Below are 15,811 nucleotides of genomic sequence, written 5' to 3'. Positions count from 1 at the left end.
GTTTGAAGATAAAGAACCAGGAGGAGGGGGAGGAGGAGGAGGAGTTTGGATCTGATATCCCGCTTTATCACTACCCAAAGGAGTCTCAAAGCGGCTAACATTCTCCTTTCCCTTCCTCCCCCACAACAACCACTCTGTGAGGTGAGTGAGGCTGAGAGACTTCAGAGAAGTGTGACTAGACCAGGCATAGGCAACCTTTGGCTCCCAGATGTTTTGGAACTACGACTCCCATGATCCCTAGCTAACAGGGCCAGTGGTCAGGGATCATGGGAGTTGTAGTTCCAAAACATCTGGGAGCCAAAGGTTGCCTATGCCTGGACTAGACCAAGGTCACCCAGCAGCTGCATGTGGAGGAGCGGGGACGCGAACCCGGTTCACCAGATTACGAGTCTACTGCTCTTAACCACTATACCACACTGGCACACTACACCACATGAGAGCAGAGGGATCTGAACATTGCCCACCAACAGATACCGCCTGGACAGCACACTGAGCAGATACACAACCAACCCAGAGGGTGACCTTCCTTAGTCTCAATGTTGCCCTTGCAGAACTCAGCAGGGAGGAAGATGGGGACAAAACTAGAATGAGTTGCCTCTGCCTTTCATTGCCTCGGTCTCCACCTACGGTTGGCCTCCGCACTGGCCCTAACGGGCCCCTGCAATTAAACTATTTATTTGCTTTATGTCGTTCTGAGGGTTGCTGGCTTGTGCATCCCCAGGGGAGTGGTAGAGGTCCTGTCTGTAAAAGTGCAGTAGCTCCAAAGCTATGTAACACGCTGCTGTTTCATTGTTAAATCACGGTGACTTACAAAAATGTAGAGCCGCTTGCCAGGAAGCTTGAAACATGCAAGCTTGCAATTCAGCCTCACATTAACGCCTGTGCTGTGAATTCGCCAACCAGCAGCGCCAGGCATAAACCACAGTAATTATCTGTAATTCATGATGACCATCGTGCAAGTAACATTATTTGGCTTTCACTCACATTCCTTGCTTTTTTGGTGGGTTTGCTCTGGATGAGAACTTCTCTGGGGGACAAGGACATCCTGTATTCCTCTTCACCAATTTCCACCACCATGATGAACATTTCTAGGTAGCAACCGCACTACAATTTGAGTTACATTTTTGCCATGGCAATGAAGTGTCAGAATCAGTACATTCCCTAATGTGTATATTTGACAAAAACCCCTTACAAACGTGCACATGAGGGAGGAAACCACACTAAATTGCTGTTAAATCTTCGTGACCGTTTTTTTCTTTAAAAATATCGCAGACTGATGGGGAGATGGGGGGAAAGGAGAAACAGGGAAAAAAATTAATTTGATAGATTCCTCCATCCACAAACACCATTCTGGCTACAGAGGTTGTTAGTAATTTCTGTGTTAGATCCATATTCAATGCATGTTCTATTTCCTTATGGGCAGCACATTACAGAGGAAATTATCCCAGTTATTATGTAATAAAGTCTACCCAGAAACTAGTCTAAGGTTTCATGATTAACAGATTCCCTGTGCAGAGAGCTCCTTCAGGAATATTTTATAACCCAAGCGCTACAAAAACATTACCAGGAAAGAAAAGTCTGCAGACACAGCTCCCTCCTTCGACAATTAATTTGAATTAGACTGTTCTCCATTGCCAAAAGAGTTTAAATAAGGACATTTCAATAAGGAAATCCAATCCTGCATTGACCTCTCCCGTAGACTGCAAACAACTAAACAGAATCAAAGGTCTTAAAGGAAGGAACAATGAGCAGATCAGAGAAAACTGGATATGAAACTATAACCGTCAAAGGAGGCTGGTGTTTATGTAACAGCAGTGCTTCTAAGGGCACCAGAAGGCATACAGAGGTGCAGGGGGGGGGAGCAGGTAAGAGAGAAAAGGAGGGTACTTGGGATGGAGTGGGGAATTCCTGAAACAACTGATGCCACTGAGGTCTGAGTACCGCAGCTCAGCGTTAGAGAATTTGTTTTTCATAGAGAAGGTTTGGAATTCAATTCCCAAGCAACACCTGGTAGAGCTAGGAGACACCCCTCTGAATCCCTGCAGTGCCCGCCAGAGTGGTGGGGGAAACCCAGCCAGATGGGCGGGGTATAAATAATAATATCATAATAATAATTAGCCGCCCAGAGAGGCTGGGGAAACCCAGCCAGATGGGTGGGGTATAAATAATAAAATTATTAAAAATTATTGCTATTAATTTTGGGGTTGCACTGCTCAATATTTTGATTCGGGGGTTTTATTGACACTGGATATTTTTGTTTTATCTGTATCTTAGTTTTGCAGTCGTATGCCTTTTACTTTGCAAACTTCCCTATATGCATCAGTCTATAAATTGATTAAATGGCATATATAATAAGAGAATAAAACAGGTAGCAAGGTGGATGCTCTTGCTCAGCAAATTCCATGCATACACAACTTGGGATTCCTAAAGGAAGTGGAGGATAACTATCTTCAAGGCCAAAAGCAGGGATCATTTGAAAGACTAGCACTAAAAAGGCTTTCCTTGGTTTAGAAGAAGTGAAATCAGAAATATAGACATTTAAACAGGTATAGACTGATTCAAGGGATGCCTTTGAGTTAACTGGTCTACAGTATTTCGCTTTCTCTGTTTGCAACATGACAATCCCCTGGAACATTGAGATGTTTGAATGAAATCTGGTATATATGTTTGGTACACAGCTGTACATTTCAGGCACAACCCAGACCGCACAGGAGCAGGGAGGGCAGGATAAAGGCTGCAAATGCCTGCTGTGATTATTATTTTTTAAGTATATATGATGTGATGTTGTTTCTCTTTTATGATGCTTGACTGTGTTCCCTTGTAAGGCACTTTAAAGAGGCCTATTTTTGAACTGAAAGGTGGGATATTAATTTTTAATAGCAATTACAACGAAAAGACACACCATAGCACAACATCACCCTTGAGCAGTGAACGATCACAATGATGGCTGGTTGGTATATAATTGAACAAAATTATTCCCCTATTTGGAGTTCCAGCACCCAACCCCAGCACCCATTTCAAAGGGAAGCTGGAATATGTGAAAAGAGTGCACTCACATGTACCAAAACATCAGAGCATTCCAGTGAATGTGAGCAGTGTAACTTAAACAAGCAGAGGGAGATGACTGGATACTCATAGGTAAAGGGACACGGGTGGCGCTGTGGTCTAAACCACTTAGCCTTTTGTGCTTGCTGATTGGAAGGTCGGCGGTTCGAATCCCCATGATGGGGTGAACTCCCATGGCTCCGCCCCAGCTCCTGCCAACCTAGCAGTTCAAAAGCATACCAGTGCAAGTAGATAAATAGGTACCACTGTGGCAGGAAGGTAAATGGCATTTCCGTGCATTCTGGCACTCGTCACAGTCCTCCATGCACCAGTAGCAGTTTAGTCATGCTGGCCACATGACCCGGAAAACTGTCTGTGGACAAACGCTGGTTACTTTGGCCTGAAGCGAGATGAGCGCCATACCCCATATTCACCTTAACCATCCAGGGGTCATTTACCTTTTACCTTTACTCATAGGTAAGTGGGGTTCGTATTGCAACCTAACTCCCAAATAAGCATGCACAGAATTGTTGTCCAACAGTGCAATTCTATGCATGGTTACGCAGAGATGTAAGTCTCACTGTGTTCAGTGATGCTTACTTTCAAGTAACTGCTTATAAGATTGCAGCTTTGGACTCTCTTCTGTAATATAATTCTCTGGTCAGTGTGTACTTACAGTACACATTGAATATTCTGCACAACAGAGGCCCAATTTAAATTAGATGTTTGTTAACCTCAACATCTTGTAGGGAGCCAAACAAGTACTATCCAATGGAAGCAGCTCCAGCAGCCAGCACAAATCCTTCAAAGGTTCTTAGTCTCTGTGTATGTGCAGTGAGCATCAGCACTCCAGCAAAACCACCACATGGAACACACATCATTGGAGTGGAGATTCTACCCACCTGACAGCCAGCACCTTGCATATTTAAACATCAACCATAAAGGTAAAGGTAAAGTGACCCCTGACCATTAGGTCCAGTCTTGACCGACTCTGGGGCTGCGGCACTCATCTCACTCTATTGGTCGAGGGAGCCGGCGTACAGCTTCCATGTCATGTGGCCAGCATGACAAAGCCGCTTCTGGCGAACCAGAGCAGCACACGGAAATGCTGTTTACCTTCCCGCTTGGAGCAGTACCTATTTATCTACTTGCACTTTTATCATGCTTTCGAATTGATAGGTGGGCAGGAGCTGGGACTGAGCAATGGGAGCTCACCCCGTCACGGCGATTCGAACCGCCGACCTTCTGATCGGCAAGCCCTATAAAATGCTAAAGAAATAGATACTGTTTGGCAGTTTTCAGAGGGCTGCTCACATGCTTAAAATACAGTGGTAGTAACTTGTTCAGAGTCCGGGATCCATTCCAGAGACCCGGACGCTCCATGAAAAGGACACTCAACAAATCGCCGCTCTGCACACACACACGGAGTGGTTTGTGCTTCTGCGCATGCATGAGCGGCAAACCTCGAAGTAGCCCGTTCCGGTATTTCCGGGTTTCTCATGGGCGTTTGCTGAAATGGACGGTTGACAGGGCAGACGTTCGCGGAGGTATGACTGTATATGTTTGCCATAAGATGGGAAAGAGTTGGTTCTAAAGCTGTTTCCATTGATCTCAAAAAAAAACTTTCTGAGTAATGCACCAATCGTGGGAAGAAATTGGATGGTTTAAAATCCAAACTTGCACACCTCTGATTTGAAATTTATAACATCTCAGTTTGGGTATCAAGACTAAACATTTAACACTCGATTGGCAGAGGCAAAACTCAAAATGTCAGTTTTCCTGACCATATTAATGGGAACACTGCAGCATTAATTTTAGGACTTCTGCAGCCTGATCCTAAGCAGTTTCGCAGAAACGAATCCTGGTGATTTCATGGGGCCTTACTTTCAGGTAAATATGGGGAGGATTGCAGCTTTAGAAAGTCTGGATTAGAACCCAGCAGCTGAAAATGTATCTAATTCAGATGCCTGAAAGCAAGGAGAACCGTGAAATCAGGAAAGAGGTTCTTTGTCTTCTCCTGGGCTTCACCCATCACCAACAGATCTTTTTCTAGAATTTTTTTGAGATTATTTTCAATCCCTCAGTGACAGAGTACGTAACCACAACTCCAGCAAAACTATGAATTGCTTTGGAAAAAACCCACTCACACAGACCAGAACGTACCCTTATTTTGGCCTTTCTCTGATAGTTTTATCAAACATTCTGGTATACAGCCCTACGGCTGCCTCTAGGAGAAAGACATCTCCTTTATTCTCTTTAGTCTTTGCAACAGAGGGAGGAAAAGGCTCCGACTTACCACAGAGTGCTGAATAGGTATCCATCCAGGTGATTCAACGGGACACTTGTGCGCTGGGCATCTGGTGTGGCTCTGCTGCAATGAAGGAAGCAAGAGGGTGGTGTGTTAGATATTCTGTGTGCATGAACTACCAGATATTGGAGGAAAAGTGTTGGTTTGAAGATGGTGCCACCTTAAAGAAGCAGCTGTAGTTCAATAGTAGAACAAATACCTTGCATGAAAATGACTCCACATTCAATCTTTCACACACACACACACACACACACACACACACACACTATATATAAACACACATCAGAGGGGACTACAAGCAACAATAACATTAAAATCTATCACCAAAACACATTAATAGAAATATTAATACTCATTCATATTACTGAGTATTATTAGATTCCTATTAATCAAATATATCTTTCTGCAGTTTTCCGTCAGTCTTTGATGGCTTCCTCCTCTCACCCTGTTGACTAACAGCATCAATAAAATCCGAAGTGTCTGAAGAAGAGTGCATGCACACAAAAGCTCATACCTATGACAAACTTAGTTGGTCTCCAAGATGCTACTGGAAGGAGTTTTTTGTTTGTTTGTTTCGACTACGTCAGACCAACACAGCTACCTACCTGTAACAAGCATCAATAAAAGTATATCAAGTTGCCCATTCTTTATTGCACCAGATTTAGAGTGGCTGGGGAAACCCAGCCAGATGGGTGGGGCATAAATAATAAAATAAAATAATTATTTAGAGGGTGCATGGGCAGAGGAGAGCAGGAACATCCCATTGTGCAAGTGTAAATCTTGCTGATGGGACAGTTACTTAGCAGTGCTTAGCATGGGCTCTGCCACTGAGCAATGGTCCATCCTTGATCATGCTCCTATATGACTATTTTTCACTGTAGAAACATAGAATCATAGAGTTGGAAGAGACCACAAGGGCCATGCAGTCCAACCCCCTGCCAAGCAGGAAACACCATCAAAGCATTCCTGACATATGCCTGTCAAGCCTCTGCTTAAAGACCTCCAAAGAAGGAGACTCCACCACACTCCTTGGTAGCAAATTCCACTGCCAAACAGCTCTTACTGTCAGAAGTTCTTCCTAATGTTTAGGTGGAATCTTCTTTCTTTTAGTTTGAATCCATTGTTCCGTGTCCACTTCTCTGGAGCAGCAGAAAACAACCTTTCTCCCTCCTCTATATGACATCCTTTTATATATTTGAACATGGCTATATCACCCCTTAACCTTCTCTTCTCCAGGCTAAACATACCCAGCTCCCTAAGCCGTTCCTCATAAGACATCGTTTCCAGGCCTTAAACCATCTTTTTAATTCCTTATCTAGCCTCTCTCATTACTTGGCTCATTAGTTTGTGTTACAATTTTTAAATCGCACACTTGTATTTGGTTGTTTTTTTAAAAAACAAAACAAAACTCTTTCCTCATCTGGAGTATCTCAAGAACAAACGAGAATGATTAACTTTTTTTCTGCCCAAACACATAGCCAATAAGTGTTAAAACAATTTTTATTTTTGCTGAACAAAACACCTCTGCAAACTCATCACCCAATCAGTATTTATCAACATGCATCTAGTCAATAAAACAACTGCACTTAAATCAGGCTCCGTGTGTTCGGTCATTTCAGGCTGTTTGCATGGTACATAAGTACACATCTTAAGAATGAACTTGGCAGATTTTAGGGGCACAGCAAGGCTAATTCTCGATTTCTGACTTCACAGCATGCTCTAAATACCAACAAGTAATGCTGCTTTTTTTCATGATGGATGTTGTGGACGTTTGGCCAAGCCTAGCTGAGAAGCAGACTTCAGGGATTCTTAAAAGATCGTTTCCAAAGAGAGGCAAGCTGTTACATATTTATTTATTTATTATTTAATGCATTTCTAGCCTGCCTTTCCTCCAAGAAGCTGAAAGTAGTGCACATTGTATGCTGAGGAAACTGGGGGGGTGGGGGTGGCTGTCCATCTTCAGGGCTATTCCAGCCCCTTTGATTGTTCAGATTTTATAGGAGCAAATGCACAGTCCTGCCAGATCAAGCCAAAGACCTATGGCTGTGGAAAGTCTGCAGGCAGGACCTGGGTACGGCAGCAACTATCTTCTCTTTGGATTCCCAGCAACTGGCATAAATACAGTGGTACCTCGGTTGTCGAACAGCTTGGCTCCCGAACAAATCAGGTCCCCCGAATCCCACAAACCCGGAAGTGAGTGTTCCGGTTTGCGAACATTTTCTGGAAGCCGAATGTCCGACGTGGCTTTCACGGCTTCTGATCGAGTGCAGGGAGCTCCTGCAGACACTCAGAAGCCACGCCTTGGTTTTCAAATGGTTCCGGGAGTCGAACAGACTCCCAGAATGGATTAAGTTCGACAACCAAGATACCACTGTACTGGAGCCATGACACTAGTAGTCACATACATGTCTGCTTCATATCAGAAAGAAGAGTGTATCATCTCTCTTGAGTGCCAGTGATTTTACTTTCACAACATATGCAACACCAGCCCCGATGCAAGTAGGCTAAACTTGCGGTCCAGCAGACAAAGGATCTCGCTCCTTTTCTTATGAAAACTAACAGTACTGATAAATTCACCGGGATCCAAAAATTGCATGTATTCCATGAATGATTCAGTACTGCTGAGTGTCGGTTTCTGCAGTTCATATCTAACCCTCTAAAGCTGCTTAAAAAGGAGGACCAGGGAAAGGATCGTTGTGCTATTAAACAGGTGTGCTGAACGTGTGGCTCTAGAAAAAGCTGGAGAAGTCATTCGGGGCATTATGTGGAGGAGTTGTCAATTTCTGAAAGGGCAGGGGTGATCACAGCTAGTGGATTATGTAGCTGAGCCCCAGCATAGCAGGAACCATGTAGATTAAGAAAGAAGCATTGTCAGACAGCTCTTAACAAATGCAGGCCTTTGTCCTCAAGCACTTACGTCTCAATAATTGGAATCTTTTTGCCATTATATAACTTGGGCCAGGTGTGCAAACAGCATAAATCCCTGCTCTAGTTTTGCATCAGTGGCTGCATCCTTGAATAACTGATGTGTGCCTTTAGCACCATGCTGCAGGGTCAGGTGTGTTTCGTGGCAGTTTGTACAACCTCTCTGGATACTCCTGTTCTATTCAAACATGGTGGGTTAAGTGTGCTTGTTGCATTGCTGCATTTAGAGCTCTGCTAGGGAACTGCATAGAAACCTGTTTAACAGGGGCGGAGCAAGCGGGGGGCAGGGGGGCGGTTCGCCCCAGGTACCGCCCTGGAGGGGGTGTCACTTGGGGCCGCGCCCCTGCCCCTCACCTCTACACGGCAGCCTGAAAAAAAAGTTGCAGGCATGCCTGCCGAAATCGCCACGTGGCGGCCTGCTGGAGGGGGGGTGGCACTCGGGGCCGCGCCCCCGCCCCGCAATCTGCGCCTGAGCCTGGACCGTTTAGGCTCCGTTTAGAAGTCGCGGGGGGTGCGATTCCCCTCTACATAGCACGATGTGCAGCATCCCGGGTGTCGCCTCGCTACACCCCTGCTGTTTAATAAACATACTACACTAAAAGTACCAATATCTGTGTGGAGCCTGAATCAGTACTCAGGGTTCAACATGTGGCTGTTCCCTGCTGAGTGCACCCTGTCGAGTTTCATACATGATGGACATGTCCGCAAGCCATGTTTCTTACATCTGTAGTTTACATTTTTAAGAGCACATTTAAGGCAGCCTGCACCTAGAAATGTAATGTGTGGAATGACCCTATATACAGGAGAGAGTTCTATTTGTTTTACCCTATCCTTCTTTCAATGAGCTCCAGGTCATGCTTGCATTGTCCTCCACCCTCATTTTATCCTTACCGCAGCTCTGATTAGGCTGAAAGAGTGACAAGACCAAAATAGCCCAGTGACCTTCATAGGCACTTAAACCCGGGTCCCCTCAGTAAATGTGACAATTTGTCAGCTGGATAGAATGGTTCATGCCTTAGCAACACAATGGTTCTCAAAAGAGGCAGGGACAACAAATCTTTCTGGCCAAAACAGGCCTGGACAGATTCCTTCATGTCTTTGTAGCTTCCAAACCAAACGACCACCATGGACTCTGCAGGCCACTGGAAAGTGTTTGCACAGTTGGCCGCAAATGTAGTTACTTAGGAGTGTAGTGAGACACCAGTTGAGGAAACTGTTTTATAAAAACATTTAACTTTACAGTTTGCATAATTGTCCTCAAGAGAAGAAGAAGAAGAAGAAGAAGAAGAAGAAGAAGAAGAAGAAGAAGAAGAAGAAGAAGAAGAAGAAGAAGAAGAAGAAGAAGAAGAAGACACCCAGCTATACCTTTTCTAGGCTGTTTCCCTATTCAAGCCAATACATATCAAGTCACATCACTCAGTTTAGCTTCTGGGTCCCTTAGGAGTGTTCTCCTAGCTCCTTTCTGCTGCAGTTCCCTCTAAAAGAGTTCTCTTTCCAACTTGACTTCTCTTTCCAGCTTTACTTCTATACAGTATTTTCACTCCCCTTCCCAACCTTTCAGCCCATCAGAAGGACAGCAGGCTTCTGGAAAAGTTTATACTTTCTCTTAATTGCCTGGTTCCCAGGCTGAACCTTTGGCCCTCCTTTGCAGAAGATCCTGAGCAAAACCTCCCCTTAAACTTTTGACCCTCCTGTGCAAGGGAGCCTTCAAAGCAAAAAGCAGCCAAGCACACAATGACTAAAGCTTTTCTTCCTTCACAGCCAGCCGTTACCATAATGTGTAATATGGGATGTAGGTGTCAGCTATTCATATTTATTTCGGATAGTTGTCCTTGAGGAGTCTTCCCCATAATTAGCAGAAAATGTATTATTTTTATATATTTAAAAATTTAGTACTTATTTTTATCGTTTCCGAGCACAATTCAAAGTGTTGGTGCTGACCTTTAAAGCCCTAAACGGCCTCAGCCCAGTATACCTAAAGGAGCGTCTCCACCCCCATCGTTCAGCGCGAACACTGAGGTCCTCACTGCGAGAAGCCAAGTTACAGGGAACCAGGCAGAGGGCCTTCTCCGTAGTGGCACCCGCCCTGTGGAACCCTTCACATGTCAAAGAGATAAACAACTACCTGACATTTAGAAAGCATCTGAAGGCAATCCTGTTTAGGGAAGTTTTTAATGTGTGACATTTAATGTATTTTAATCTTTGTTGGAAGCTGCCCAGAGTGGCTGGGGAAACCCAGCCGGAAGGGTGGGGTACAAATAAATTATTATTATTATTATTATTATTATTATTATTATTATTATTCTGTGGAGGCTGCATTGCATCTCCAAAGAAAACTGATTCATGCTGCTTTCCATTTCAAAAATAAGAGGCGGGAGCAGAGAGAGAGAAATGTTCCTGTAGGCAGACAATAGCAGCATTAAGTGTACTTTTTTATTTGAAGGGGGAAGAACTAGCAGGGCAAGTTGTCCTTCAGGAATAAGAAGTGCTGCTATTTTTATTTACAATTCCCTTTCTTAAAAATTGAAATTGCTGGGTAGTATAAGGAGTGGCGATAATGGCCATTTATTATCCTAGATAGCAATTTTGGTTTTAAGAGCAGGGTTTGCAATCAACATATAATGGGTTTTGTTTTTGTTTTTTTGGTCATGCCTTGAAAGGCCAGAGCACTTTCTTGCAGGATCAAGGACTCTGGAGGGGTCAAGGATCATGGCAGTCAGAACTCCAAGCAAGAGAGTGAGATTAAGGCATCTAGCAAAGAGAAACGCTGTTAGAAAACCAAGCAAAACTCAGTTTTAGTTAGAACTAGCTGTGCTGGCCGGGGCTAGTAGAGATTGTGGTGGAAAACATCTGATTACTAAAATAAATTGATGTTATTACTTACTCGGGATTATAGCAGAACTTCGTAAGCATTTTTTCACTTAACAACTCTATTCATTTTCTGCTTTTTTAAAAAAACCTCATTAATTTCACTGTTGATTTATTAAAAAGCACATCCGTTTGGCTATTCATACATTAAAGTTGCCTTCCTTCCTTCCTTCCTTCCTTCCTTCCTTCCTTCCTTCCTTCCTTCCTTCCTTCCTTTTTACTACTGCCACCACACCTTGTGGTCGCCATTTTCCCCCACCCCCAGAATGCCCTGGGTGCCATCTTTTTCCAATGAAGCCTAATCTAACAACAACCCAAAATGGTGGCTGCTATTGGAGGCTGCCTCCCCACCCCAGCAACTACTATTCCCCCTCCCCCACCCACCCCTGCCACACACATAAAAAAGCTGCAGAATGAAACAAGTTCCAGAGCATTCAACAAAACAATGGTGGCTGCCTGGAGAGGACTGGCTGCCCAACTTACTACTGCTACCACTACCATCAGAAGTCATTAACACTGCCTGCCTCCCCATTCTTAAACTCTAAGAATGACAGTCCCAAACTTTTTCACTCAGAGAAAAGGTGAGTAAGAGGCAACATGATCGAAGTTCATAAAATTATTCATGGGATGGAGAAAGTGGCTAGAGAAAAGTTATTATCTGCCTCTCATAATGCTAGAACTCATCAACATCCAATAAAGTTGAATGCAGGATGATTTAAGATTAAGATACCTTTATTGTCATTGTCCCCTTGCGGGAACAACAAAATTATTCGGTTGCTACATCCACTCAGATAAAGCATTCCGCATAATCCAAAATTACAAAACCTAATTAAAAACAGTAAATATAATACAAATAACAAGTAAAATAAGATGACTTCAAAGTCCAGGCTTTCCATTTAAGGCCAAAATTGCTCTAGAGAAGAAACTGTTACTGAGACGGCTCGTTCTTGCCTGCATAGTTCTATATCTCCGTCCCGATGGCAGGAGCTGAAACAAATGGTGACCAGGGTGCGTTGGATCTCTTGATATGTCTAGTGCTTTTCTATGGCACCTGGTGGTATAGATTTGTTCTAAGGTGGAGAGTGAGCAGCCAATAATGCTCTCTGCTGTTTTAATAATTCTGCACAACCCTGCTCTGTCCTGAGAAGTACAGCTTCCGTGCCACACACATAAACCGTACGTGAGCACGCTCTGTATGGCACAGTGATAGAAGGCAAGCAGCAGCTTTTGTGGAAGATGGTTTTTTCTTAAAATTCTCAAAAAAAAATACAGTCTCTGCTGCCCCTTCTTCACAAGCCCCCTTGTATTAACACTCCAGGACAGATCCTCCTGTAACTCAATGCCTAGAAATCTAAACGTTGTTACCCTCTCCACACAAATTCCATCAATCAAAAGTGGCTAGACCTTGTTCTTCTGTCTCCTGAAGTCCACCACAAGCTCCTTTGTTTTCTTTGTATTTATGAGCAAGTTATTAACTCTGCACCACTCTGTCAGCCGCTCCACCTCATCTCTATAGTCCGTTTCACCCTCCTTATCAGAGATGAGCCCGATCACGGTTGTGTCATCTGCAAATTTGACAACCCTATTTCTAGGGTGGGCAGCGACACAATCATGGGTATAAAGAGTATAAAGGAGCGGACTAAGCACACATCCTTGCGGTGTTCCTGTGTTAGTCCTAAGCATGTTAGACATATAAGGGCCCAACCGGACCCTCTGGGAGCGATCTGAAAGAAAGTCCAATATCCACCCACAGAGTGATAGTGGGAGCCCCAGATTTCCCAATTTAGTTATCAGACGTCGCGGTAGAATGGTATTGAATGCAGAGCTGAAATCTACAAAAAGCAGTCTGGCATAGCTCCCCCGCTGCTCCAAATGTGTAAGAACAGCTTGGAGGGCAATCGCCACAGCATCCTCTGTTGATCTTTTCATTTTGTAGGCAAATTGGAATGTGTCCAATCCCTCTGGTAGGCAGGCAATGACATAATTTAAGTCAGATAAAAGAAAGCACTTCTTCACACAGCACATAGTAGAAATATGGAACTTGCTCTCCCAGGAGGTAGTGATAGCCACCAAGTTGGATGGTCTTTAGAGAGGATTAGACAAATTCATGGAGGAGAAAGCTACTACGGTAGCCACAATGACTATACTCTGCCTCAGTAGTCAGATGTAGTCTGCTTCTCAATACCAGTTTCTGGAAATCACAGGAGGGGAGAGTGCTCTTGTGCTTGGGATCTGCTTGCAGGTTTCCCAGAGGCCACTGTGAGAACAGGATGCTGGACTAGAGGGAGGATTGGTCTGGCCAAGCAGGCTATTCTGATTTTCTTATCCCCATTCATATCCACTGAGTTCAGTGTTTGAGTCACTCCAGGAATCTATGCAGAGCTTTAAAGGGACCCCTGACTGTTAGGTCCAGTTGCGGATGACTCAGGTTGCGATGCTCATCTCGCTTTAGTGGCAGAGGGAGCCGGCGTACAGCTTCCGGGTCATGGGGCCAGCATGACAAAGCCGCTTCTGGCGAACCAGAGCAGTGCATGGAAACAGCGTTTATCTTCCCACCGGAGCGGTACCTATTTATCTACTTGCACTTTGTGCTTTCAAACTGCTAGGTGGCAGGAGCTGGGACCAAGCAACAGGAGCTCACCCCGTCGCGGGGATTCAAACTGCTGACCATCTGATCAGCAAGCCCTAGGCTCTGTGGTTTAAACCACAGTGCCACCCATGTCCCTATGCAGAGCTTTAGAGTGTACTATATTGCATTAAATTCATCACTGCAGTAATCATTTTGAATGGATGCTCCATAATTTGCAGGATTTAAAGGTGGCCACTAGGTTTGACAGGTTGAAACTTGCGAGATTCCTTTGTACCTTTAAATTCATCGCTGAATTGGGAGGCCATTCTGCTTCCCACCTCCTCCTAGTCTTTGGGTTCACTTCTCCCCATGCTTGCTAAAGACAGCAAGGCCCCAGATGTGTACCCAAAACAGGCAGGGGAGCGGATAGACAAATGAACCTGAAAAGTTCTCTGTGTTTCCACATTATTTTGCATTTTAAAAAAGGAAGAAGTCATGAAAATTCATCAGCATTTAATGAGACTTTCTCATAATATACTCCTGTTTTATGCAATTTTGCACAATATACACATTTATAATGTTTTTAAATGCACACATTACCCTAAAATATGTATTTCTGAACACATTACTTGGCAGGTGAACTGCACTGAAAATTTATAGGAAAGGTGGATTTTGAAGAATGGCTTTGCTTCAGTTTGCATATTGTGTTTGAAAGTGTGTATTGGGTAATTCTGTCAAAATTCAGTGACAGATTTAATGGGATACGAGCTTGTATGTATGCTTGTATGTACCGGTATGTATGTATGTATGTATGTATGTATGTATGTATGTATGTATGTATTTAAAATCAAAGCAGTGTACAGCGAATAAGCTTGCAATGAAACCCATTTTACAATCTGGCCACCCTAATCTGGAGTTGTGTGGAGTTTAAAGACCACATCATCATGCGCTAGAAAGCCTGGCTGCATCCTGCCACACTATGTTACATGAAACTGGACACACAAACACCCTTCACCCTGCACACCAATGATGGCAGCTGGATCCTTTTAAATGCAGGAGCAGACGTCTGAGTTTTCATGTGCTGCTTTCTCATTTTCCAACTTGTAAGATGCAGCACTCCAACGCTAAGCAGTATTAAAGCCCTAATGGGGTCTGACCGAGCAGTTAATTGCATATTTTCTCCCTTAGTTTATGGCGCTTTTCATTGATTTTCTAAAACAAATCACCTTTTGTCTTTCAGAGCTAAAGCTGCTCCCCTAAAGACGTTTCTCTGAGATCAACAAATGATAAGTTAATGGAGTTTTATCGGAAATTTCATTCGCACTAAACAAGGTCAATGCTTGGAAGAAACGAGATGCCATTTAGAAATGGAGATCAAAGTAATTCTATTCTTGCTGCTACCATAGAGACCAAGAGCAGTTTTGGGGGGGGGAGAGAGAATGAAGAGATTTAACAGGCTTAATTCTTCCAGAAATTTAAAATTAACTACAAGGGGGAAAGGGGCAATTACCATATTTTTAAAGGAATAAAGAAGAGCAGGCAAAAGGGGCTTTTGACAAGATATAATTACAACCTGTTCCACTTGCAATATGTATAGGCAATGCACATGATTTTCATGACGTTTCTCGACAAAAAAAAATTATCCCTGGAAAACACATAAAGGGTTTCAAAAGTCTGTATTCATACTTTGCAAACTCCCAAAGTAGCAAATTAGTTGGCTAAATTAATGAACTATACCTAAAGTGCCACTGTCCGGATGCAGAAATCATGATCTGAGGAGGCCCTTCTCTGTCTGCCACTTCCAGCGGAGATGTGGAGGGAGGCAATGAGACATAGCTGCCAAGTTTTCACTTTTCTCGCGAGGAAGCCTATTCAGCATAAGGGAAAATCCCTTAAAAAAAGGGATAACTTGGCAGCTATGCAATGAGAGAACGGGCCTTTTCTGTAGTAGTTCCCCATCCATGGAATGCTCTACCCAAAGAGGCCTGCCAGGGGCCTACTTTGACATTGTTTCAGCTCTAGGCAAACCCTTTACATTTATTTAGTGGCCATTTGGGCAGCACCAAATGACTTCTTTGACTAAGGTTTTAATATGC

At 43.8% G+C, this 15,811-nt stretch overlaps 1 protein-coding gene across 5 annotated transcripts in view; it reads right to left on the bottom strand.

Moving 5' to 3' along the window:
• DLG2 (discs large MAGUK scaffold protein 2) overlaps positions 1-15,811 on the bottom strand; it is an 863,264-nt gene that overhangs the window by 671,518 nt on the left and 175,935 nt on the right. For 4 of the 5 annotated variants that reach the window (XM_060273906.1, XM_035114518.2, XM_060273901.1 and 1 more), the window contains one exon: positions 5,342-5,416. In XM_060273906.1, coding sequence (XP_060129889.1) covers positions 5,342-5,416 — 75 coding nt within the window. The remainder of the gene's footprint in view (positions 1-5,341; positions 5,417-15,811) is intronic. The other variant, XM_060273902.1, reaches the window with a different exon arrangement.

This window comes from Zootoca vivipara, chromosome 4 (assembly GCF_963506605.1).
Source record: "Zootoca vivipara chromosome 4, rZooViv1.1, whole genome shotgun sequence".
Lineage (NCBI taxonomy): Eukaryota > Metazoa > Chordata > Lepidosauria > Squamata > Lacertidae > Zootoca > Zootoca vivipara.
This window is presented reverse-complemented; position numbering and strand designations above follow the sequence as displayed.